Source organism: Bufo gargarizans, chromosome 4, assembly GCF_014858855.1.
Source record: "Bufo gargarizans isolate SCDJY-AF-19 chromosome 4, ASM1485885v1, whole genome shotgun sequence".
NCBI lineage: Eukaryota > Metazoa > Chordata > Amphibia > Anura > Bufonidae > Bufo > Bufo gargarizans.
In genome coordinates, this window is record NC_058083.1 from 396,756,449 (window position 1) to 396,780,453 (window position 24,005).

The following is a 24,005-nucleotide window of genomic DNA, read 5'->3' on the forward strand; positions in this document are numbered from 1 at the left end:
AAATAGCTCTGATACAGCAGAAACCACTAAATTAGGAAATTGCTAAATTGGGAATTGTATTTCAACCCAGAAACAAAAAATGTGCTTTGACGGACACTAAATAACTTGACCAGCCACAGCAGTACAGCAGTGACGACAGATTTAGCTGGATATAAATTTGAGGCCTAGTATTTAGGCGCTGGCTGACAGGTATAGGTTTACTGACAGAATTAGACTTGGAAATGCACAGTAGCGTGTGTGTGAAGTTATTCAGAATGACCCTATGTGCACCTTGAATCTTATATACCCTTTTAGGGATAGATTTAAAATAGCTCTGATACAGCAGAAACCACTAAATTAGGAAATTGCTAAATTGGGAATTGTATTTCAACCCAGAACAAAAACTGTGCTTTGACGGACACTAAATAACTTGACCAGCCACAGCAGTACAGCAGTAACGACAGATTTAGCTGGATATAAATTTGAGGCCTATTATTTAGGCACTGGGTGACAGGTATAGGTTTACTGACCACACTATTGATGGTTAAATGCACTTGGTGTGACAGCTTGACCAACCACACTATTGAGGGTTAAATGCACTTGGTGACAGGCTCAGCTTGCCCCTGATGTAGTATATGGCCAAAAAATAACCAGACTATTGATGGTTAAATGCACTTGGTGTGACAGCTTGACCCTGATGTAGGATTTAGCCAAAAAACAACCACACCATTGAGGGTTAAATGTACTTGGTGACAGGCTCAGCTTGCCCCTGATGTAGTATATGGCCAAAAAATAACCACACTATTGCTGGTTAAATGCACTTGGTGTGACAGATTGACCCTGATGTAGGATTTAGCCAAAAAACAACCGCACCATTGAGGGTTAAATGCACTTGGTGACAGGCTCAGCTTGCCCCTGATGTAGTATATGGCCAAAAAATAACCACACTATTGCTGGTTAAATGCACTTGGTGTGACAGCTTGACCATGATGTAGGATTTAGCCAAAAAACAACCACACCATTGAAGGTTAAATGCACTTGGTGGCAGCTTGTGCTGGCACACCACAAGACACAAAATGGCCGCCGATCACCCGAGAAAAAAGTGACTGAAAAACGCTCTGGGCAGCCTAAAAACAGTGAGCAATTCAATAGCAGCAGTTCAATCATCCACAGCTGCAGATTGATCTCTGAATGAAGTCTTTTGGAGGAGTTAATCACTGCCTAATCTTGCCCTAACGTCGCAGCTGCAACCTCTCCCTATGCTGATCAGAGCACAGTGACGGGAAATAGAGGCTGGGTCACATGGTGCTCTGGCAAATCACAGCCATGCCAATAGTAGGCATGGCTGTGACGGCCTCTTGGGGCAAGTAGTATGACGCTTGTTGATTGGCTGCTTTGCAGCCTTTCAAAAAGCGCCAAGAAAGCGACGAACACCGAACCTAAACCCAGACTTTTACGAAAATGTCCGGGTTCGGGTCCGTGTCACGGACACCCCAAAATTCGGTACTTACCCGAACTATACAGTTCGGGTTCGCTCATCCCTAGTCACCACCTATAGAATCCTCCTCCTCGCCCTAATTCCTATCCGTATGGGCACCTCTCGATGGTAGAGATGCCCATACACAGGAACCTAGAAAACCCTGGTGATCCTCAGATGCTCTGAAGGTAATGACAGGTCAGAGACAACCCGTTCCTTCCCTGGTAAAGGAACCAGTGTCTCGCTGAGGCCTAGTAAACAACAAGGGGGGAGGGAAGCAATTAACTTCTGAGGATGATGGATGAACAGGACTTCAACAAGAACCACACTCCAACTCTTCCAAAACCAAATGAAGCTATCCAGAGTAAGGAGTGATGGGTAAATTCAGACTAAATAGGGAGAGGTAAAGGTCACATAATCCACACCTAAACAGGAGGTGTGAACATACCAGCAACACACAAACAAAGTGAAACCAAAAGAGGCTCTCAGATCACTCATCTGAACGTCTCTGTTAAAACAGTCCGTCCAACAGGGCCTACTGCTGAGCTGACCCTCTAAAACATTAGGGGCGAGGGCCTGCTGCTTATCTAAACCATGGAAAAAATTATGGGTGAGGGCCTGCTGCTGAGGTGACCATCTAAAACATTATGGGTGGGGGCCTGCTGCCAAGCTGACCATCTAAAACATAATGGGTGAGGGCCTGCTGCTGAGCTGACCATCTAAAACATTAGGGGTGAGGGTCTGCTGCTGAGCTGACTCTAAAACATTAGGGATGAGGGCCTGCTGCTGAGCTGACCATGGAAAAAATTATGGACGAGGGCCTGCTTCTGAGCTGACCATGGAAAAAATTATGGGCGAGGGCCTGCTGCTGAGCTGACCATCCAAAAAATTATGGTTGAGGGTCTGCTACTGAGCTGACTCCCTAAAACATTAGGGGCGAGTGCCTACTGCTGATCTGACCATGGAAAAAATTATGGGCGAGGGCCTGCTTCTGAGCTGACCATTGAAAAAATTATGGTTGAGGGCCTACTGCTGAGCTGACCCTCTCAAACATTAAGAGCAAGGGCAGCCTAATAAGCATGTTGATGTGATGGAAGAGGAGGACGAGAAAAGGAAGATTGAACCATATGCACTTTTTTGTGGTGGAAGGGGTACATTGGAATACAGTGTATTCAATACACCATAAAAGCCACATTTGAAGTGCCTTTATGTTCAGCCACTTTCCTCTGGTTAAGTAGAGAAGTCAGGGGCAATCCAGGGCTTGTTCATTTTGATAAGAGTCAATCGGTCAGCATTTTCAGTTGACAGTTGGAAGCGCTTATTAGTTATTATGCCCCCAGCATCACTAAATACCCACTCTGACAAAACGCTGGTGGCAGGGCAGGCCAGCACCTCCAAGGCGTAGAGCGCCTGTTTGTGCCACATGTCCAGCTTGGACACCCAATAGTTGTAAGGCACAGAGGGATCATTGAGGACACAGACACGGTCTGCTAAGTACTCCTTCACAATCTTCCAAAATGTTTCCCTCCTTGTCACAGAAGGCCACACATCAGGGTGAGGGTGCTTGCGGGGTGTCATGAAACTGTCCCAAGCCTTGGAGAGTGTTTCCCTGCCTATGTTGGAACTGCTGTGTGTTCCCCTCGTCCCCCCTTCTCGGTTGCCCAAGGAACTATGTACTCTGCCGCCAGTGTTGTCAGCTGGAAATTTTTGGAGCACTTTTTCCACAAGGACCTTCTGGTATTGCACCATTTTGCTAGTACTCTCCACCACAGGAATGAGAGATGAGAAGTTCTCTTTGTAGCGGGGGTCGAGAAGGGTGAACAACCAGTAATTGGCCAAATTGCGTACAACACGAGGGTCACGGGAAATGCAGCATAAAATAAAATCAGCCATGTGTGCCAGAGTCCCAACAGACAAGACTTTGCTGTCCTCATTAGGAGGATAACTCTCAATCTCCACATCCTCTTCTTCTTCTTCTGCCGATCCACACTGAACAGATAGAGTTTACCTGCTATGGGTACTACCCTCTGTAGCGGAGGCAACCGTCTCCTACTCCTGCTCCTCATCATCATCCAACTTCATTGTGAGCAGCGAGTGTTTCAGTAGACACAGAAGTGGGATGGTTACTCTGATAATAGCAGCATCACCGCTCACCATCTGTGTTTATTCCTCAAAGTTGCGTAACAACTCACAGAGGTCAGACAATTATGCCCACTCGTCGCTTGTGAAGAGCGGAAGCTGACTGGAAAGGTGACGACCATGTTGCAGCTGGTATTCCACAACTGCCCTCTGCTGCTCACAAAGCCTGGCCAATATGTGGAACGTGGAGTTCCAGCGCATGCTCACATCGCACAACAGCGTTGCCAAACCAGCGGCAGCTGTAGATGTCTTTTGGAAATGGGCACACATGTGGCGCACCTTCACCAGTAGCTCAGGCAAATTGGGGCAGGTTTTGAGAAACCGCTGAACCACTAAGTTGAACACGTGGGCTAGGCATTGTATGTGTGTGATAAACAATTTGAGAAAAAAAGGAAATGGATCGCACATCCACTGCAAACGCTATGATCTCATCCCTGCACTTCTGCAAGAGACAGCACTAAATAGCGCATGTGTACCACCTCTATGCTATTCGCTAAATGAGGCATTAGTGTACATTTTGATCAAAAGGCGTAAGCCCACTCACCGCGTCAAGGTCGCCTCAATGAGTGGGTCCTAACCTAAAATTGGCGCGGCGCTGCACGGCGACCACCAGCGCTGTGGCGCCATCCCGGCCAGCGGCGGGACCCAGTGGCCAAACAGCACCCCTGCTGTCTGACCATGCCAGACCTAGCTCTGGGCCCCACCAACCAGCCAGGAAAACAGCACAGCGGCCCCCGTGCAGCACCGCACCATGTGAACAGTTGTCTAAGCTCACCTGCTCTGAAGCTCACAGGAACTCCAACTGAGAGCATGATAGGCTAATTTAACCCTTACTACAGGATACTGGGCTAATTAAAATCACCTGACTAGTGGACGGAGTGCTGACCCAGGGACAGAAGCTCTATATAATAATAAACAATTTGAGAAAAAAAGGAAATGGATCGCACATCCACTGCAAACGCTATGATCTCATCCCTGCACTTCTGCAAGAGACAGCACTAAATAGCGCATGTGTACCACCTCTATGCTATTCGCTAAATGAGGCATTAGTGTACATTTTGATCAAAAGGCGTAAGCCCACTCACCGCGTCAAGGTCGCCTCAATGAGTGGGTCCTAACCTAAAATTGGCGCGGCGCTGCACGGCGACCACCAGCGCTGTGGCGCCATCCCGGCCAGCGGCGGGACCCAGTGGCCAAACAGCACCCCTGCTGTCTGACCATGCCAGACCTAGCTCTGGGCCCCACCAACCAGCCAGGAAAACAGCACAGCGGCCCCCGTGCAGCACCGCACCATGTGAACAGTTGTCTAAGCTCACCTGCTCTGAAGCTCACAGGAACTCCAACTGAGAGCATGATAGGCTAATTTAACCCTTACTACAGGATACTGGGCTAATTAAAATCACCTGACTAGTGGACGGAGTGCTGACCCAGGGACAGAAGCTCTATATAATAATAAACAATTTGAGAAAAAAAGGAAATGGATCGCACATCCACTGCAAACGCTATGATCTCATCCCTGCACTTCTGCAAGAGACAGCACTAAATAGCGCATGTGTACCACCTCTATGCTATTCGCTAAATGAGGCATTAGTGTACATTTTGATCAAAAGGCGTAAGCCCACTCACCGCGTCAAGGTCGCCTCAATGAGTGGGTCCTAACCTAAAATTGGCGCGGCGCTGCACGGCGACCACCAGCGCTGTGGCGCCATCCCGGCCAGCGGCGGGACCCAGTGGCCAAACAGCACCCCTGCTGTCTGACCATGCCAGACCTAGCTCTGGGCCCCACCAACCAGCCAGGAAAACAGCACAGCGGCCCCCGTGCAGCACCGCACCATGTGAACAGTTGTCTAAGCTCACCTGCTCTGAAGCTCACAGGAACTCCAACTGAGAGCATGATAGGCTAATTTAACCCTTACTACAGGATACTGGGCTAATTAAAATCACCTGACTAGTGGACGGAGTGCTGACCCAGGGACAGAAGCTCTATATAATAATAAACAATTTGAGAAAAAAAGGAAATGGATCGCACATCCACTGCAAACGCTATGATCTCATCCCTGCACTTCTGCAAGAGACAGCACTAAATAGCGCATGTGTACCACCTCTATGCTATTCGCTAAATGAGGCATTAGTGTACATTTTGATCAAAAGGCGTAAGCCCACTCACCGCGTCAAGGTCGCCTCAATGAGTGGGTCCTAACCTAAAATTGGCGCGGCGCTGCACGGCGACCACCAGCGCTGTGGCGCCATCCCGGCCAGCGGCGGGACCCAGTGGCCAAACAGCACCCCTGCTGTCTGACCATGCCAGACCTAGCTCTGGGCCCCACCAACCAGCCAGGAAAACAGCACAGCGGCCCCCGTGCAGCACCGCACCATGTGAACAGTTGTCTAAGCTCACCTGCTCTGAAGCTCACAGGAACTCCAACTGAGAGCATGATAGGCTAATTTAACCCTTACTACAGGATACTGGGCTAATTAAAATCACCTGACTAGTGGACGGAGTGCTGACCCAGGGACAGAAGCTCTATATAATAATAAACAATTTGAGAAAAAAAGGAAATGGATCGCACATCCACTGCAAACGCTATGATCTCATCCCTGCACTTCTGCAAGAGACAGCACTAAATAGCGCATGTGTACCACCTCTATGCTATTCGCTAAATGAGGCATTAGTGTACATTTTGATCAAAAGGCGTAAGCCCACTCACCGCGTCAAGGTCGCCTCAATGAGTGGGTCCTGTTTTGACTCCTGGGCCCCGCCGCCTACCAGGACATCACCGCTTTGTCATCGCACCGTGCTGCGCCCTTTTGTCAGAGTAGGTCCCACTCAATAGAGGCTTCCTTGACGTGGTGAGTGGGCTTATGCCTTTTGATCAAAATGTACACTAATGCCTCTTGTACAGCATGCAATACGGGGGGCTGTACACCTTTTAGGTCAAAGCCAAGCACTGTGGATGTGCGACCCAGTTCTTTTTTCTCCCCCATATAATTGTTATTTGAATCTTTCTTCTTTATTACTGGCGTCAGCACTCCTCCCATTCGGCACAGGTGGTTTTAATCACACAGGATTGCATATAGTGGTCATTGACCTGTAGCTCCTGATAGTAATGGACATGCTGTGTTAGACAGCTGTTCACATGGTGCAGTACTGTGCGGTGGCCTTTGTTTTTGTGGTGCTGTTCTGGTGGGTTGGTGGGACCCAGTGCCATGGGTGGCATTGTCAGACAGCATGGTTGCTGTTTTGACTCCTGGGCCCCGCCGCCTACCAGGACATCACCGCTTTGTCATCGCACCGTGCTGCGCCCTTTTGTCAGAGTAGGTCCCACTCAATAGAGGCTTCCTTGACGTGGTGAGTGGGCTTATGCCTTTTGATCAAAATGTACACTAATGCCTCTTGTACAGCATGCAATACGGGGGGCTGTACACCTTTTAGGTCAAAGCCAAGCACTGTGGATGTGCGACCCAGTTCTTTTTTCTCCCCCATATAATTGTTATTTGAATCTTTCTTCTTTATTACTGGCGTCAGCACTCCTCCCATTCGGCACAGGTGGTTTTAATCACACAGGATTGCATATAGTGGTCATTGACCTGTAGCTCCTGATAGTAATGGACATGCTGTGTTAGACAGCTGTTCACATGGTGCAGTACTGTGCGGTGGCCTTTGTTTTTGTGGTGCTGTTCTGGTGGGTTGGTGGGACCCAGTGCCATGGGTGGCATTGTCAGACAGCATGGTTGCTGTTTTGACTCCTGGGCCCCGCCGCCTACCAGGACATCACCGCTTTGTCATCGCACCGTGCTGCGCCCTTTTGTCAGAGTAGGTCCCACTCAATAGAGGCTTCCTTGACGTGGTGAGTGGGCTTATGCCTTTTTTATCAAAATGTACACTAATGCCTCTTGTACAGCATGCAATACGGGGGGCTGTACACCTTTTAGGTCAAAGCCAAGCACTGTGGATGTGCGACCCAGTTCTTTTTTCTCCCCCATATAATTGTTATTTGAATCTTTCTTCTTTATTACTGGCGTCAGCACTCCTCCCATTCGGCACAGGTGGTTTTAATCACACAGGATTGCATATAGTGGTCATTGACCTGTAGCTCCTGATAGTAATGGACATGCTGTGTTAGACAGCTGTTCACATGGTGCAGTACTGTGCGGTGGCCTTTGTTTTTGTGGTGCTGTTCTGGTGGGTTGGTGGGACCCAGTGCCATGGGTGGCATTGTCAGACAGCATGGTTGCTGTTTTGACTCCTGGGCCCCGCCGCCTACCAGGACATCACCGCTTTGTCATCGCACCGTGCTGCGCCCTTTTGTCAGAGTAGGTCCCACTCAATAGAGGCTTCCTTGACGTGGTGAGTGGGCTTATGCCTTTTGATCAAAATGTACACTAATGCCTCTTGTACAGCATGCAATACGGGGGGCTGTACACCTTTTAGGTCAAAGCCAAGCACTGTGGATGTGCGACCCAGTTCTTTTTTCTCCCCCATATAATTGTTATTTGAATCTTTCTTCTTTATTACTGGCGTCAGCACTCCTCCCATTCGGCACAGGTGGTTTTAATCACACAGGATTGCATATAGTGGTCATTGACCTGTAGCTCCTGATAGTAATGGACATGCTGTGTTAGACAGCTGTTCACATGGTGCAGTACTGTGCGGTGGCCTTTGTTTTTGTGGTGCTGTTCTGGTGGGTTGGTGGGACCCAGTGCCATGGGTGGCATTGTCAGACAGCATGGTTGCTGTTTTGACTCCTGGGCCCCGCCGCCTACCAGGACATCACCGCTTTGTCATCGCACCGTGCTGCGCCCTTTTGTCAGAGTAGGTCCCACTCAATAGAGGCTTCCTTGACGTGGTGAGTGGGCTTATGCCTTTTGATCAAAATGTACACTAATGCCTCTTGTACAGCATGCAATACGGGGGGCTGTACACCTTTTAGGTCAAAGCCAAGCACTGTGGATGTGCGACCCAGTTCTTTTTTCTCCCCCATATAATTGTTATTTGAATCTTTCTTCTTTATTACTGGCGTCAGCACTCCTCCCATTCGGCACAGGTGGTTTTAATCACACAGGATTGCATATAGTGGTCATTGACCTGTAGCTCCTGATAGTAATGGACATGCTGTGTTAGACAGCTGTTCACATGGTGCAGTACTGTGCGGTGGCCTTTGTTTTTGTGGTGCTGTTCTGGTGGGTTGGTGGGACCCAGTGCCATGGGTGGCATTGTCAGACAGCATGGTTGCTGTTTTGACTCCTGGGCCCCGCCGCCTACCAGGACATCACCGCTTTGTCATCGCACCGTGCTGCGCCCTTTTGTCAGAGTAGGTCCCACTCAATAGAGGCTTCCTTGACGTGGTGAGTGGGCTTATGCCTTTTGATCAAAATGTACACTAATGCCTCTTGTACAGCATGCAATACGGGGGGCTGTACACCTTTTAGGTCAAAGCCAAGCACTGTGGATGTGCGACCCAGTTCTTTTTTCTCCCCCATATAATTGTTATTTGAATCTTTCTTCTTTATTACTGGCGTCAGCACTCCTCCCATTCGGCACAGGTGGTTTTAATCACACAGGATTGCATATAGTGGTCATTGACCTGTAGCTCCTGATAGTAATGGACATGCTGTGTTAGACAGCTGTTCACATGGTGCAGTACTGTGCGGTGGCCTTTGTTTTTGTGGTGCTGTTCTGGTGGGTTGGTGGGACCCAGTGCCATGGGTGGCATTGTCAGACAGCATGGTTGCTGTTTTGACTCCTGGGCCCCGCCGCCTACCAGGACATCACCGCTTTGTCATCGCACCGTGCTGCGCCCTTTTGTCAGAGTAGGTCCCACTCAATAGAGGCTTCCTTGACGTGGTGAGTGGGCTTATGCCTTTTGATCAAAATGTACACTAATGCCTCTTGTACAGCATGCAATACGGGGGGCTGTACACCTTTTAGGTCAAAGCCAAGCACTGTGGATGTGCGACCCAGTTCTTTTTTCTCCCCCATATAATTGTTATTTGAATCTTTCTTCTTTATTACTGGCGTCAGCACTCCTCCCATTCGGCACAGGTGGTTTTAATCACACAGGATTGCATATAGTGGTCATTGACCTGTAGCTCCTGATAGTAATGGACATGCTGTGTTAGACAGCTGTTCACATGGTGCAGTACTGTGCGGTGGCCTTTGTTTTTGTGGTGCTGTTCTGGTGGGTTGGTGGGACCCAGTGCCATGGGTGGCATTGTCAGACAGCATGGTTGCTGTTTTGACTCCTGGGCCCCGCCGCCTACCAGGACATCACCGCTTTGTCATCGCACCGTGCTGCGCCCTTTTGTCAGAGTAGGTCCCACTCAATAGAGGCTTCCTTGACGTGGTGAGTGGGCTTATGCCTTTTGATCAAAATGTACACTAATGCCTCTTGTACAGCATGCAATACGGGGGGCTGTACACCTTTTAGGTCAAAGCCAAGCACTGTGGATGTGCGACCCAGTTCTTTTTTCTCCCCCATATAATTGTTATTTGAATCTTTCTTCTTTATTACTGGCGTCAGCACTCCTCCCATTCGGCACAGGTGGTTTTAATCACACAGGATTGCATATAGTGGTCATTGACCTGTAGCTCCTGATAGTAATGGACATGCTGTGTTAGACAGCTGTTCACATGGTGCAGTACTGTGCGGTGGCCTTTGTTTTTGTGGTGCTGTTCTGGTGGGTTGGTGGGACCCAGTGCCATGGGTGGCATTGTCAGACAGCATGGTTGCTGTTTTGACTCCTGGGCCCCGCCGCCTACCAGGACATCACCGCTTTGTCATCGCACCGTGCTGCGCCCTTTTGTCAGAGTAGGTCCCACTCAATAGAGGCTTCCTTGACGTGGTGAGTGGGCTTATGCCTTTTGATCAAAATGTACACTAATGCCTCTTGTACAGCATGCAATACGGGGGGCTGTACACCTTTTAGGTCAAAGCCAAGCACTGTGGATGTGCGACCCAGTTCTTTTTTCTCCCCCATATAATTGTTATTTGAATCTTTCTTCTTTATTACTGGCGTCAGCACTCCTCCCATTCGGCACAGGTGGTTTTAATCACACAGGATTGCATATAGTGGTCATTGACCTGTAGCTCCTGATAGTAATGGACATGCTGTGTTAGACAGCTGTTCACATGGTGCAGTACTGTGCGGTGGCCTTTGTTTTTGTGGTGCTGTTCTGGTGGGTTGGTGGGACCCAGTGCCATGGGTGGCATTGTCAGACAGCATGGTTGCTGTTTTGACTCCTGGGCCCCGCCGCCTACCAGGACATCACCGCTTTGTCATCGCACCGTGCTGCGCCCTTTTGTCAGAGTAGGTCCCACTCAATAGAGGCTTCCTTGACGTGGTGAGTGGGCTTATGCCTTTTGATCAAAATGTACACTAATGCCTCTTGTACAGCATGCAATACGGGGGGCTGTACACCTTTTAGGTCAAAGCCAAGCACTGTGGATGTGCGACCCAGTTCTTTTTTCTCCCCCATATAATTGTTATTTGAATCTTTCTTCTTTATTACTGGCGTCAGCACTCCTCCCATTCGGCACAGGTGGTTTTAATCACACAGGATTGCATATAGTGGTCATTGACCTGTAGCTCCTGATAGTAATGGACATGCTGTGTTAGACAGCTGTTCACATGGTGCAGTACTGTGCGGTGGCCTTTGTTTTTGTGGTGCTGTTCTGGTGGGTTGGTGGGACCCAGTGCCATGGGTGGCATTGTCAGACAGCATGGTTGCTGTTTTGACTCCTGGGCCCCGCCGCCTACCAGGACATCACCGCTTTGTCATCGCACCGTGCTGCGCCCTTTTGTCAGAGTAGGTCCCACTCAATAGAGGCTTCCTTGACGTGGTGAGTGGGCTTATGCCTTTTGATCAAAATGTACACTAATGCCTCTTGTACAGCATGCAATACGGGGGGCTGTACACCTTTTAGGTCAAAGCCAAGCACTGTGGATGTGCGACCCAGTTCTTTTTTCTCCCCCATATAATTGTATGTGTGTGAGCTTGCCGATCTCCAAAGCCGCCACCAAGTTATGGCCATTATCAGACACAACCATGCCTGTTTCTAGGTTAAGTGGAGAGAGCCACAGCTCAGTCTGGTCCCTTATACCCTGCCACAGCTCTGCGGTGGTGTGCGGTTTGTCACCTAAGCAAATACGCTTCAGCATGGCTTGTTGCCGCTTCCTTACTGCAGTGCTACACTGCTTCCAGCTACTGACTGATAGCTGACTGGTGCTGCAAGATGACAATTCAGAGGAGGAAGTGGAGGAGGAGGTGGAGGAGAAGAAGGGGGGTTGCAGCCACAAATGTAGGGGGTGGCGGAAATCTTGATGGAAGTAGGGCCCGCAATCCTTGGTGTAGGTAGCACCTTTGCCATCCCAGAGTACGACTTGCTCCCAGCCTCCACAACGTTCACCCAGTGTGTCATCAGGGAAATGTAATGTCCCTGGCAACAAGAACTTGTCCATGTGTCAGTCGTTAAGTGTACCTTTCCAATAACTGTGTGGGTCATGGCACGGGTGATGTTATAGGAGACATGCTGGTGTAAGGCAGGGACGGCACACCGGGCAAAATAGTTGTAGCTGGGCACTGAGTAACGAGGGATGGCCGCTGCCATCAGGCTGCGGAAAGCCTCTGTGTCCACAAGCCTAAATGGCAACATTTCCAGGGCCAGCAATTTGGAATGATTCACATTTAGAGCTATGGCCTGTGGGTGGGTGACTGGGTATTTGCGCTTTCATTCAAAGGCCTGGGGTATGGACATCTGTACGCTGCGCTGGGACACAGAAGTGGATGTGCTAGCTGATGGTGCTTGCAAAGGTCCAGGTGCAGGGCGGGAGGCATCCGGGCCTGTGTTTTGGACAGGGGATTGGCCAGCACGTAACACAGGGGAAGAGGAGGCAGTGGTGTGACCTGCAGACACTGGTTGTGGACCTAGGCGTTCGGCCCACCTATTATGTTGCTTTTATGCCATGTGGCGGATAATGCTGGTGGTGGTGAGATCGCTAGTGTTCACTCCCCTGCTCATTTTGGTACGGCACAGGTTGCAAATGACAATTCTTTTATCGTCCGAACTTTAATAAAAAAAAAGCGACAGACTGCGGAACACCTAGCCCTTGGCAAGGGAGATTTCTGCAAGGGGATGCTCTGGGGAACAGTTGCAGGCCTGTTTAGTGTGGTCCGCCTTCTCCCTTTTACCACCCCACTGCCTCTTCCAGCCTGTTGCGGTGCTGCGGATCCACCCCCTCTACTGCTGTCCTCGCTCAGCTTGCCACCTTCCCAGGTTGGGTCAGTGACTTCATCATCCAGCACCTCATCTTCCACTTCCTTACTGACCTAACAAGAACCTCACTTATTGACAACTGTGTCTCATCCTCATCATGAACCTCTTGAGACACAAATTGTGGTTGATTTATTGGCAACTGTGTCTCATTATCATAATCCACCTCGTGAAACACTAATTGCCGTTCCCCACCGTCATCTTTTTCTGACTGTGGATGCTCAAGAGTTTGGGAATCAGGGCACAAGATCTCCTCATGTCCCTCTTCAAGCAGCCTTGGCGAGAGGGCCAGATCAAGGAATGGTGCTGAAAACAGCTCCTCGTAATATCCCACTGTATAAACACTTATTTGCCAAGACTCTCCATGGTGAGAGGAAGGAGGATCAGAGTGAGGTTTCTGTTGACCAGACTCTTGGCTACTGAGACTGGACTTTGTGGAAGACAGGGTGGTGCCTAACCGACTGGAAGCATTATCTGCTGCAATCCAACCGACCACCTGGTTGCACTGGTGAGACGTTGAGAGTGGTGTCCTGCACCGCCCTGCAAACTGGGACATGAAGTTAGGTATCGTGGATGAGTGTGTTTCTTGTGTTCTGGCAGCAGGCACAGTTTCACCATGCACAGGGCCATGGCCTTTGCGGGCACCATCAGCAGCACAGCCACTTCCACGTCCCTTACTGCTCACCTTCTGAATATTAAATGGTATATATGCTTGCAAGTATGTCACACGTACAATAGCACAGGTTTTGTAAGTGCATGCGCAAATAAATTAGACTGAATGTCACTGATATTTAGGATTTGTGAACGCTATAAAGGAGATGTAGCACAGGTAATGTTGCTGTCACCAGCAGCGAAAAAATGTAACTGAATGTCACTGATATTTAGGATGGGCAAACTTTATAGAGGAGATGTAGCACAGGTAATGTCACTGTCACCCGCAGCAAAAAAATTACACTGAATGTCACTGATATTTTGGATGCGCTAACGTTATACAGGAGATGTAGCGCAGGTAATGTAGCTGCAGTAATGTAGTGGTCAAACAATTGCACGCAATTTAGTGCAGGTTGCGCTAAAAATATATATTGCTACCAGATACAACAATAGTCCTTAAAAGAACTTTTGGGTCTCTACAATTGCGCGCAATTTAGTGCAGGTTGCACTAAAAATCTATATTGCTGACAGACACAACAAAAGACCTTAAAGGGACTTTTGGGTCTCTAACACCAACCCTGCCTAACAAAACAAAAAAATTCTATTGAATCAGTTCCCTACACTATCTGTCCCTTCTACAGCACAGCTCTCCCTGACTAAGGCCTTAAAAACAGTGTTTTTTCACTGTCAGTGATTTGGCTTCAGTGGTCCGTGTCCGATTTTGCCTCAGTTGTGTTTCCTTGTGTCTTCCTTTTTTTTTGTCTGACAGGGGGAAAAAAATGAAGGTTAATGAAAAGTGTAATTTTATTGCACCAAGGTCTTGTAGAAAAAAACGGACGTGGACACGGATGACATACCAGTTGTGCATCCGTTTTTTTGGACGGACCCATTGACTTTAATGGCTCAGTCCTCCATTTTCCACTGACAAGAATATGACAGATTATATTTTTTGACGGACTGGAATCACGGATCACGGACACGGAGAAAAAACGGAGGACTATCAGTTTTTTTTCATAGCTCCATAGAAATGAGTGGGACCTCCGCTAAACTGTGAAAAATGACGGAATGGACACAGATGCACACAACGGTCGTGTGCATGAGACCTAACACTGAGCTGAACCACGTGTCATCAGGTGCTTTATAGCACCCGATGATGCATTCCGGCCGGCCAAAACCTGTAATGCCTGTAACCAACATGGCTATGGCATTACAGTGAGTGGCAGTACTTACCTGCACGTTAATGGCTGCATAGCAGTGTGGAGGAGACTCAAGCATCGCGCTTGAGCACATGCAGTATTCGGCCGAACACCGCGATATGCCGAACTGGTGTTCGGCCGAGCATGCTTGATCAACACTACTCCCTATCCTTTCCCTACACCTTGAATAATCTTTGCTTGCACTTGTAAATCTTTTTTTTAGCACAATTAAGTTTTTTCTAGCACTGTCCCTAGCACCTGCTGACGTCTCTCCCTGCACTAAGTACATTGGAAAATGACAGAACCCAAGATGGCTGATGCTATTTATAGGGCTGTGACATCACAGAGCTGGCTGGCTGCTGATTGGCTGCATGCATGGAATTATGGGTCATCCCGCCTTCCCAGAGTTCCTTGCTCAATGTCCTCGCACGTGCAGCAGCCATTTTAGGGAAAAAAAATCTTACCACAAAGCGTGAGGAAATTCGGATTTGGCGCAAATCTAATTTTTCCTGAAGTTCTGATCTAATTCCACTTCGTCAACTTCGATTTTCTCACCTCTAATAGATGTCATTTAGTGCTCTGTAGCTGTAATAGGGACTGCAAAATACTAGGTGTACCTGAATAAATTCTTCCCCTCACTAGCAGCATAGCTAGTCAGATTTGCCTTTCAAGCCTAAGAAAGCTGTGTTACCCTGTGCAACTGTAAGAAACTGCAGAATACTAAATCTACTAATATAAATCCTCCTCCCCACTCCTAAATAGCACCCTAGTGAGACAGGCTTACTTTTCGGGATCCTGGGTAACCACCATGTGGAACTGTAATAGATTGCAAAATACTGAAACCACCAAGACAAATCCCCTTCCCCACTCAAATATGTACATATATGACCCAGGTAATGGTAGTCAGTGTGGTTCCTCAGGTGACCTTAATTACTGTAATTTAATGGAAATTATTATTTTACTATTTTAATTGTTCTTCTATAATGAACAGTGTTGTGATTAGTATAATTTAATTTATGACATTACATTTTTTGCATTTACTAAAAAAATTATAAGATGTAGAAACTCAGCTTTTATTCTCGTTGAATAAAAAAAAATATATATACAATGTGCCATTAGAGAGAGCTGGATCTGTAGATAACAGAACATCTGCATCCTATATAAAAGATCCTTGGTCCAATTACTAAAAACATTTATAAAATTATACTTCCGCACTTATCCCCATGGTAGTGACAATTTAAGACATGGTAGTGACAATTTAAAAGTAGACATAGAATAAACATTAAGGCTGGCATTTACTAAGGCCATCAATTTAGACGCTGGTCTTAGTCCATGTCTGCTGGCGTTTGATGCGCCTTAGGCTACTTTCACACCCCCGTTTGGTGCGGACCCGTTCAGATAATACAACCGCATGCATCCTTTCAGAATGGATCAGTTTGTATTATCTTTAACATAGCGAAGACGGATCCGTCTTGAACACCATTAAAAGGAGGACGGATCTGTTTTCAATTGTGCCAGATTGTGTCATAGAAAACGGATCGGTCCCCATTGACTTACATTGTGTGCCAGGATCCGTTTGGCTCAGTTTCGTCAGGCGGACACCAAAACGCTGCAATCAACGTTTTAGTGTCCGCCTCCAAAGCGGAATGGAGACTGAGGCAAACTGATCCATTCAGAATGCATTAGGGCAAAACTGATCCGTTTGGACCGCTTGTGTGAGCTCTGAACAGATCTCACAAACGGAAAGCCAAAACGCCAGTTTGAAAGTAGCCTAAGATATGTAGAGGCACTAGCCTCTTCATAATTTTGGCACATGATCCGGCGGCTGTTCAACAAGATTTAATCTACACCAGATCCCTTGGAGTCTAAAAAAAGAATTACAATTGATCAGCACAATAAAGAGCTTAGGATACTCCTACTCTTACTGTGTTCCCACGGTTCATACGGACACAGCAGATTTTCATATAGACAGTTTTGTCTGGTACAGCTGTTCAATTACATTTAGTCACAGAAGGGATGAGTTTTGAACCAGACACATCTGCTCCTACAAACAATATCCACACCATGAATTGTGCTAATAATGGGGGTCCTGAGAGATAGACCATCAATGCTTAAAAGGGGTTGTCCGAGTTATATAAACACTCAGGCAGCCCCTCTAAAACTACAACTCCCAGCATGCCCAGACTGCAAACAGCTATCAGCCTACAGCAGGGCATGGTGTGAATTGTAGTTTTACAACAGCTGGAGAGCCACAGGTTGGCCATGCCTGCTCTAAATGGTCTAAAATAACAAAAGAATCAATACTGATCCCTTTTTTCCCCTGCTTCTTCCTGGGCTATGCTCCCATCATTCCTACTGCAGTTTGTTTTCTTGGGTGCAGTGGTGACTTTCTGTGAACGTCATAGCTGCAGCCAATCATTGACCTTAGCAGTAATGTCCAATCTACTGTTGATGCCAGTGATTGGTAGTACAGCTACTGGTGTGCACTGAACATCACTGCTGTAGCCAGGAACATTATGTCCACGTCAGGGTGCCTTGCTCGAAGAAGGGGGCTGCCGAGGTTTTATTTAACGTTGCAAACACCTTTAAAACATTGAAATCAACAATTGTTTAAAGCTAAAAAATAAATAAAAATCTTCAGTTTATTGCACAAAATGAAAAATGGAAATTGTGTATGTATGCAGATGAAGATATTTTTCTTTCAACAGAGAAAGGTCACATTATATAAAGGACACTAGTTCAGCCAGGTTTATTGTTAGTGACTAAGTACAATAATTTATGGAAACTATTCAAATATTACATTATTCTGCAAATACTAAATTACTACTACAATGACTGATAATAATATTATATACATATTGCTAAGGGCCAAGTTGAAATTTTGCCAGAAAACAATCCTACAGAAAATATTAGTTGCATCTCAGTTTATACATTTTCATTCGAAAGTAATAGAAATACAAAGTAAAATGCTGGAAGAATATGCAAACAAGCAAAATTCTGAAGCCGTAATACTTACTGAATCAACACAAAAGTGATTATCTGGAATGTTGCCATAATAACGAAGCACATTCCTGGAAATGTTGATAGTGTAGCAGGGTAAATTCCATTAAATATTGCTGCACCAAAGAGTAAACATATAGTTTCAACTGACGCCATTATGGAAAACATTGCACCTAAGGAAAACCATACAGCAAAGTTTTACAAAACAATAACAATACCCACAAAATTGTTTCAGTTTTGTTTGCTCTTAAATAGAATTGACCTTATACTCTAGTAAGTCGCAAGTAACAGTAGAACAACAATAAAAGAGTAGTGTGCTTTAGGGCTCTTTTAGACAAGCGATATGAAACATAGCTATGTTCTGGCCCATAAAGGATAATAGTGAAGCAGCCAATTCCAAACCCAATTGACCAAATTGTAGTGCGATTTCGGGTGAAACTAAGTTTGGCTCCACAGAGCCAATACATTTTAATGCTATAAGGAAACAACATTAACCCTTAGGATACCCGAGGTTTCTTTGTTTTTGCGTTTTCATTTTTCTTCCCTACTTTCATTGAGCCATAACTTTTTAAATTCCAGTCACAAGCTGTATGAGGGCTTATTTTTTGTGGGATAAGATGTACTTTCTAATCCCACCATTAATTATGGCATGAAATGTAGTGGGAAGCAGTAAAAAAAATCCAAATGGAGTGGAATTGGAAAATAAAACACAATTTCTCCACAGTTTTACGGGTTTTGTTCCCACAACGTTTTGTTTTTGGCAAAACTGACCCATGCCCTTAATTCTCTTGGTCAGTACGATTACAACAATACCCCATATGTATAGGTGATTTATGTCTAAATAGTGTAAAAATAAATTTAAACTTTGATATATTTTTCTATATCAACATATTCTGACCCCATAACTTTTTTATACTTATGTCTACTGAAGTGTTTAGGGGATCATTTTTTGAGGAACAATCTGCATTTTTTATTGATACCATTTTGGAGTGTGCTTCACTTTTTGATCACATCTTATTACATTGTTTGGGGGGTAAGAGAAGAAATTAAAAAATGACAAATCGGCCATTTTTACCCTAGTTACCCTTTTTTTTATTTTAATAGTATGGGTGCTTTCGGTCACGGTGATACCCATGATGTTTATAATTTTTTGTTATTTAGGTATCTATTTTTTAATTATACGGAAAAGGGGGGGTGATTTAAACTTATATATATATATATATATATATATATATATATATATATATGTGGTTGTGCCCCCTGCTCATTGAACAGGGAGATCTTATGTTTTACATATTGTTTTTATTACCCTCAGGACTATAGTGAACACTATGCGTATTTACAGTAGGGACGAACGATGGAAGGTCTACTCATTGGACTATCATGGGACTCATGTATACAGATTTTTTTATTTTCCCTGTTTTCAAGAACAAATTTTGTTTACAAACACTTATAGAGTTGTGCTCTGAGCACAGCAAGACACGTGAACATGCTTTACACGTGGCACGACTTATGATTTGATCTAATATATAAACAGGTTATCCTTACAAATTGATCGATTATTTCCTTGGCTGCTTTGTCCAGTTATGCGTTCCTTTGGATCTATATACATGCATATGGGTATATGTGAAGGAGCTATGTGACTTGGGGTTATCTGATCGATACATCCACAAGTTTAGATTCACATATGGATTGACCTTTTGAGTGACTGATCTCGGGGAGAGAAGTGACAATTTTTACGGATATAGATAGTGGATATAGATAGTGTACCCCGTAATCTAGAGGATGATCCCGATCTGCCATGTTGGAATTCCAGGAATGGTATCCAACAAACAGGGGGGTAACTCAGCTTGTGACTGTATGATGACAACATTAGTCACATGTACTGAACTCCTCGATTAGACTAGGGGACCACTGAATAATTACTATACTGAATTTAAGATTGCATTGGAGAAGCGGCGAAATTCTCGCTTATCACATAAAGCCTATCCGCATATAATAATGGTACTTCCAGTTATATAGGGTCACGTATTTCTCCCTGAGAGATCATTAGCTCATATATGTTTCTTTCCGGGTGAGTCGACACAATGTGGAGTGCGATTAGTCTCTGCCAAGTCGCATTGCTGGTATATTTTTTCTTATGCCTGTATTCTTGATCCCCCCCAAAAAAATCTTTTTTGGGATGGCTATATATCTTTAATATAGACAGTGTGGCCTAGGAACTTAATGTGTGCATTGTTTATATGTTTATATATTCACATCTTTAACATCTATATTAACATATGAACAGAGTTACACATATGCCTGTATCATTATCGAACACTTGGAGTTCCTGGTTGTCTATTCCGATCATGTGATATACTCTAACACATGACCGGGGGAGTGTCTACATTCCTGAAGGTCCTTAGACATGCGCAGTGTAATGCATGTCTGAGATGAGAGATCAGGTGATTAGAAGTCCCAGGAAGGTCCTCCAGACATGCGCAATGGTATGCCTGAGACGCCGGCATCCACGAGTACTGACCCCTCCGTACGTCTCTACAATGTTGTTCATCATTCTACTGAAGGTACACCTGCACATTTTAGTTATTTATATGATCGACACCTGAATCAATTATGATCGTTATTAAAGTATTGTCTTTGTATATTGTATATTAGATAGGTTAGGGGCACTATGTACACTGTATCACTGCACATAAATCTGTGATAGGATTTGATTGTATTAACATACTATTGACACTGCTTGTATTATGATTTTTTATATATATATTACTAGTAATGAATGTAATTTAACTATGGATTGTTCAATTATGAGATTGTGCTTAAATAGGCATAGAGCACTGCCCACTATGTCACCGCTTGAGGAAAATCCCATTGAGAGGATTGAAACGTCGCATGCTTGGTGAATAAAGTTTTTTTCATTTTCTTTACTACGTGGATGTGCTGCGGAATTCTTTTATTATATATATATATATATATATATATATATATATATATATATATATATATATATATATATATATATATATATGAGAAGAAATAGGACTGCACTCCGGATATTCATGAAAAAAATCAAGTGGTTTTATTCACCCATATTTGGCAAATCTTGCGACGTTTCAGCTCTTGCGAGCCTTTCTCAAGCATAGAATAAGTGAAAGTGAACACATATAAAGCGTTACAAAAAGTGTTACACCCATCGGGGTGTGGTTACAATCAACTTAATTACAGACATGTGTTACAATTTAAAGTGCATGTTTGACATAGTAACTAGTGGAATACATTTTTTGATATCAGTGTATAATTCCTAGACATACAGAATAAAAATATATCCAGGACCAGTGTTCCAATTAGAATTATAAAGTGATATAAACATACTGAATAGGGATCCTAGGAGTAGACTCAGCAAGCCATGGAGCCCACACATACCATTGTGTATCCTTAGCGTCCCGGTCTCGTCAATGCGCATGTCCAGAGTGACGACATCATGTACGTCGCCATGCAAGGTAGGTGCGCATGCGTACTATGCAGTAGCATCTCGCCGCACCATCTTCGTTAATGGAACATAGCCCCAAGTGTCAGCTCTATGTCCATCATATAGATGGTAACTAAACGGAGTAAATATCCTCCCAATGTATATAAAGAGCCATAACTATAAGACACAATTCATAAAGGGTGTTAAAGACCGCAGCAGGGATCTCCTGCAGGGACCAGCATCGGGACCGGGGTCCCCACCTCTCGGGAAGGACACCGGACCGTGGGGTCGTCTACGTCAGGGGGAACATCTCCATGAACCCCACCGACGTATCTAGCCCTCTTGCTGGAAATAAAGCAGTCTGGGAGGGGTAATCCCTCACCTTTACAAGGAGCGAAAACATGCTGGAGCTTAATGAAATATCTGAAATAGCGCATACACCATAGGACACTGTGGTTGGTACAGGGCTGCACCGCTTCCATTGAGTCAAAGTCCAGGGGTCCGTACCCAGCACTGTGAGAGTAAAAAATTCTAAAAGGCAAGAAGAAGATATATATATTTTAGTTTCCAAATCTGTCAGTTATACAGTTGCATATATTACTTTCACAATTCTGTTGCACCTATTATATATGTGGAAATGGTACATCACATACATGCGTGGAAAGGACGGACAGGCAACAGATCAGCAGACACCTATCTAAACTCAACATTTAATCCTCTGGGGTGCAGAGTATCTAAATCGTAAATCCACCTCAGTTCTCTTTTCTTGAGAATAGCCAAGCGGTCTCCACCTCTCCTTGGGAGCTCAACATGATCAAGTATCCAGCATCTCAAGTCCCGTTCTGAATGCCCAAGGGACGAAAAATGCCTGGAGACCGGTAAATCGGCACGTTTTTTTCTTATTGAATTCCTATGATTATTCAATCTTAATTTTAGTTCAGTAGACGTTTCACCAATATATACTAATTTGCATGGACATGCTAACACGTAAATCACATAAGAAGATGAACAATTTAGGTGAAACCTGATGGGATATTCTTTATGTGTGGTAGGATGTATAAAAGATCTAGATTTACATATATAACGACAGTTGACACAATTGAGACATGGATAACAACCATGTCCTGATTTAGACAATGTACGTTGTATGCTGATTTTTTTGGGGCCTACATCCGCTCTAACCAAATGGTCCTTAATATTTTTACTTTTGCGATATGATAGGAGAGGAGGGGAATTCAATTCAGGTATATCTTTTATGGACCTACTGAGGATGTTCCAATTATCCTTTAGAATACGTCCCATCTCCACACTGCACTCAGAATATGTGGACATGAAAGGTATTCTGCGGGTCCTCTGTAGGTTAGAGATGACTTTTTTAGGGTTGTTCTGCAGAACGTCATTTTTTTGGGCAGACAGCAATCGGTGGGGATAACCCCGTTTCTTGAATTTATCTACCATCATATCCAATGAAGATATTAACTCGGTCTGCTCGGATACTATGCGTCTAGCACGTAGAAATTGTGAATGTGGAAGATGTTTGATTAAACTACGGGGATGACTACTTTCGTATCTTAACATGGTATTCCTGTCAGTTGGCTTGACATACAGGCCTGTATTGATCGAACCATCAACCAATCTGACATTGGTATCGAGGAAGGATAGTTCAGTCCTGGAGTAGGACACCGTATATTGGAGGTCAGGATCAATGCTATTTAAATATGTATGAAACTCAGTCAGCTGCACTTCTGTGCCCGACCACAGGAGGAAGACGTCATCTATGTACCGCCACCACCCAATAACATACTGAAAGTGGTGGGATACATAGATGAAGTCCTCCTCCATGTGCCGCATGTAAATATTTGCGTACGTGGGGGCCACATTGGACCCCATCGCAACGCCACGTTTTTGACTAAAAAAGGTGTCCTGGAAAAGGAAATAATTATTTTCCAGAATGAGTCTCAGCAGAATATTAATAAAACATTTGGAATTTTGTGTAATGGACGCTCCATCCAGATATTTATTCACAGCAGAAATGCCCTTCTCGTGTCCTATTGACGTGTATAAAGATACAACGTCAAAGGACACGAGAGTAGCAGTCTGTAACTCAGCTGTATCAACTGCTCTCAATTGCTGTAAGAAATGCCCAGTGTCCTGAATATATGATTTACCGGCCGTCGAGAATTCTCGCAAGATCCTATCAAGAAACATGGCGATTTTACTAAAGATAGAGTCCGTACCAGAAACGATGGGGCGGCCGGGGGGGTCCACAAGAGTTTTGTGGACTTTGGGCAATACATATAGAACCGGGGTATCCCATCAGGTTTCACCTAAATTGTTCATCTTCTTATGTGATTTACGTGTTAGCATGTCCATGCAATTTAGTATATATTGGTGAAACGTCTACTGAACTAAAATTAAGATTGAATAATCATAGGAATTCAATAAGAAAAAAACGTGCCGATTTACCGGTCTCCAGGCATTTTTCGTCCCTTGGGCATTCAGAACGGGACTTGAGATGCTGGATACTTGATCATGTTGAGCTCCCAAGGAGAGGTGGAGACCGCTTGGCTATTCTCAAGAAAAGAGAACTGAGGTGGATGTACGAAATGTTGAGTTTAGATAGGTGTCTGCTGTTCTGTTGCCTGTCCGTCCTTTCCACGCATGTATGTGATGTACCATTTCCACATATATAATAGGTGCAACAGAATTGTGAAAGTAATATATGCAACTGTATAACTGACAGATTTGGAAACTAAAATATATATATCTTCTTCTTGCCTTTTAGAATTTTTTACTCTCACAGTGCTGGGTACGGACCC

At 45.1% G+C, this 24,005-nt stretch overlaps 1 protein-coding gene across 1 annotated transcript in view; it reads right to left on the reverse strand.

Annotated features, from left to right (window-relative positions):
* LOC122935456 (proton-coupled folate transporter-like) overlaps positions 1-24,005 on the reverse strand; it is a 668,060-nt gene that overhangs the window by 256,549 nt on the left and 387,506 nt on the right. Inside the window, exon 6 of the mRNA XM_044291222.1 lies at positions 17,731-17,887. Coding sequence (XP_044147157.1) covers positions 17,731-17,887 — 157 coding nt within the window. The remainder of the gene's footprint in view (positions 1-17,730; positions 17,888-24,005) is intronic.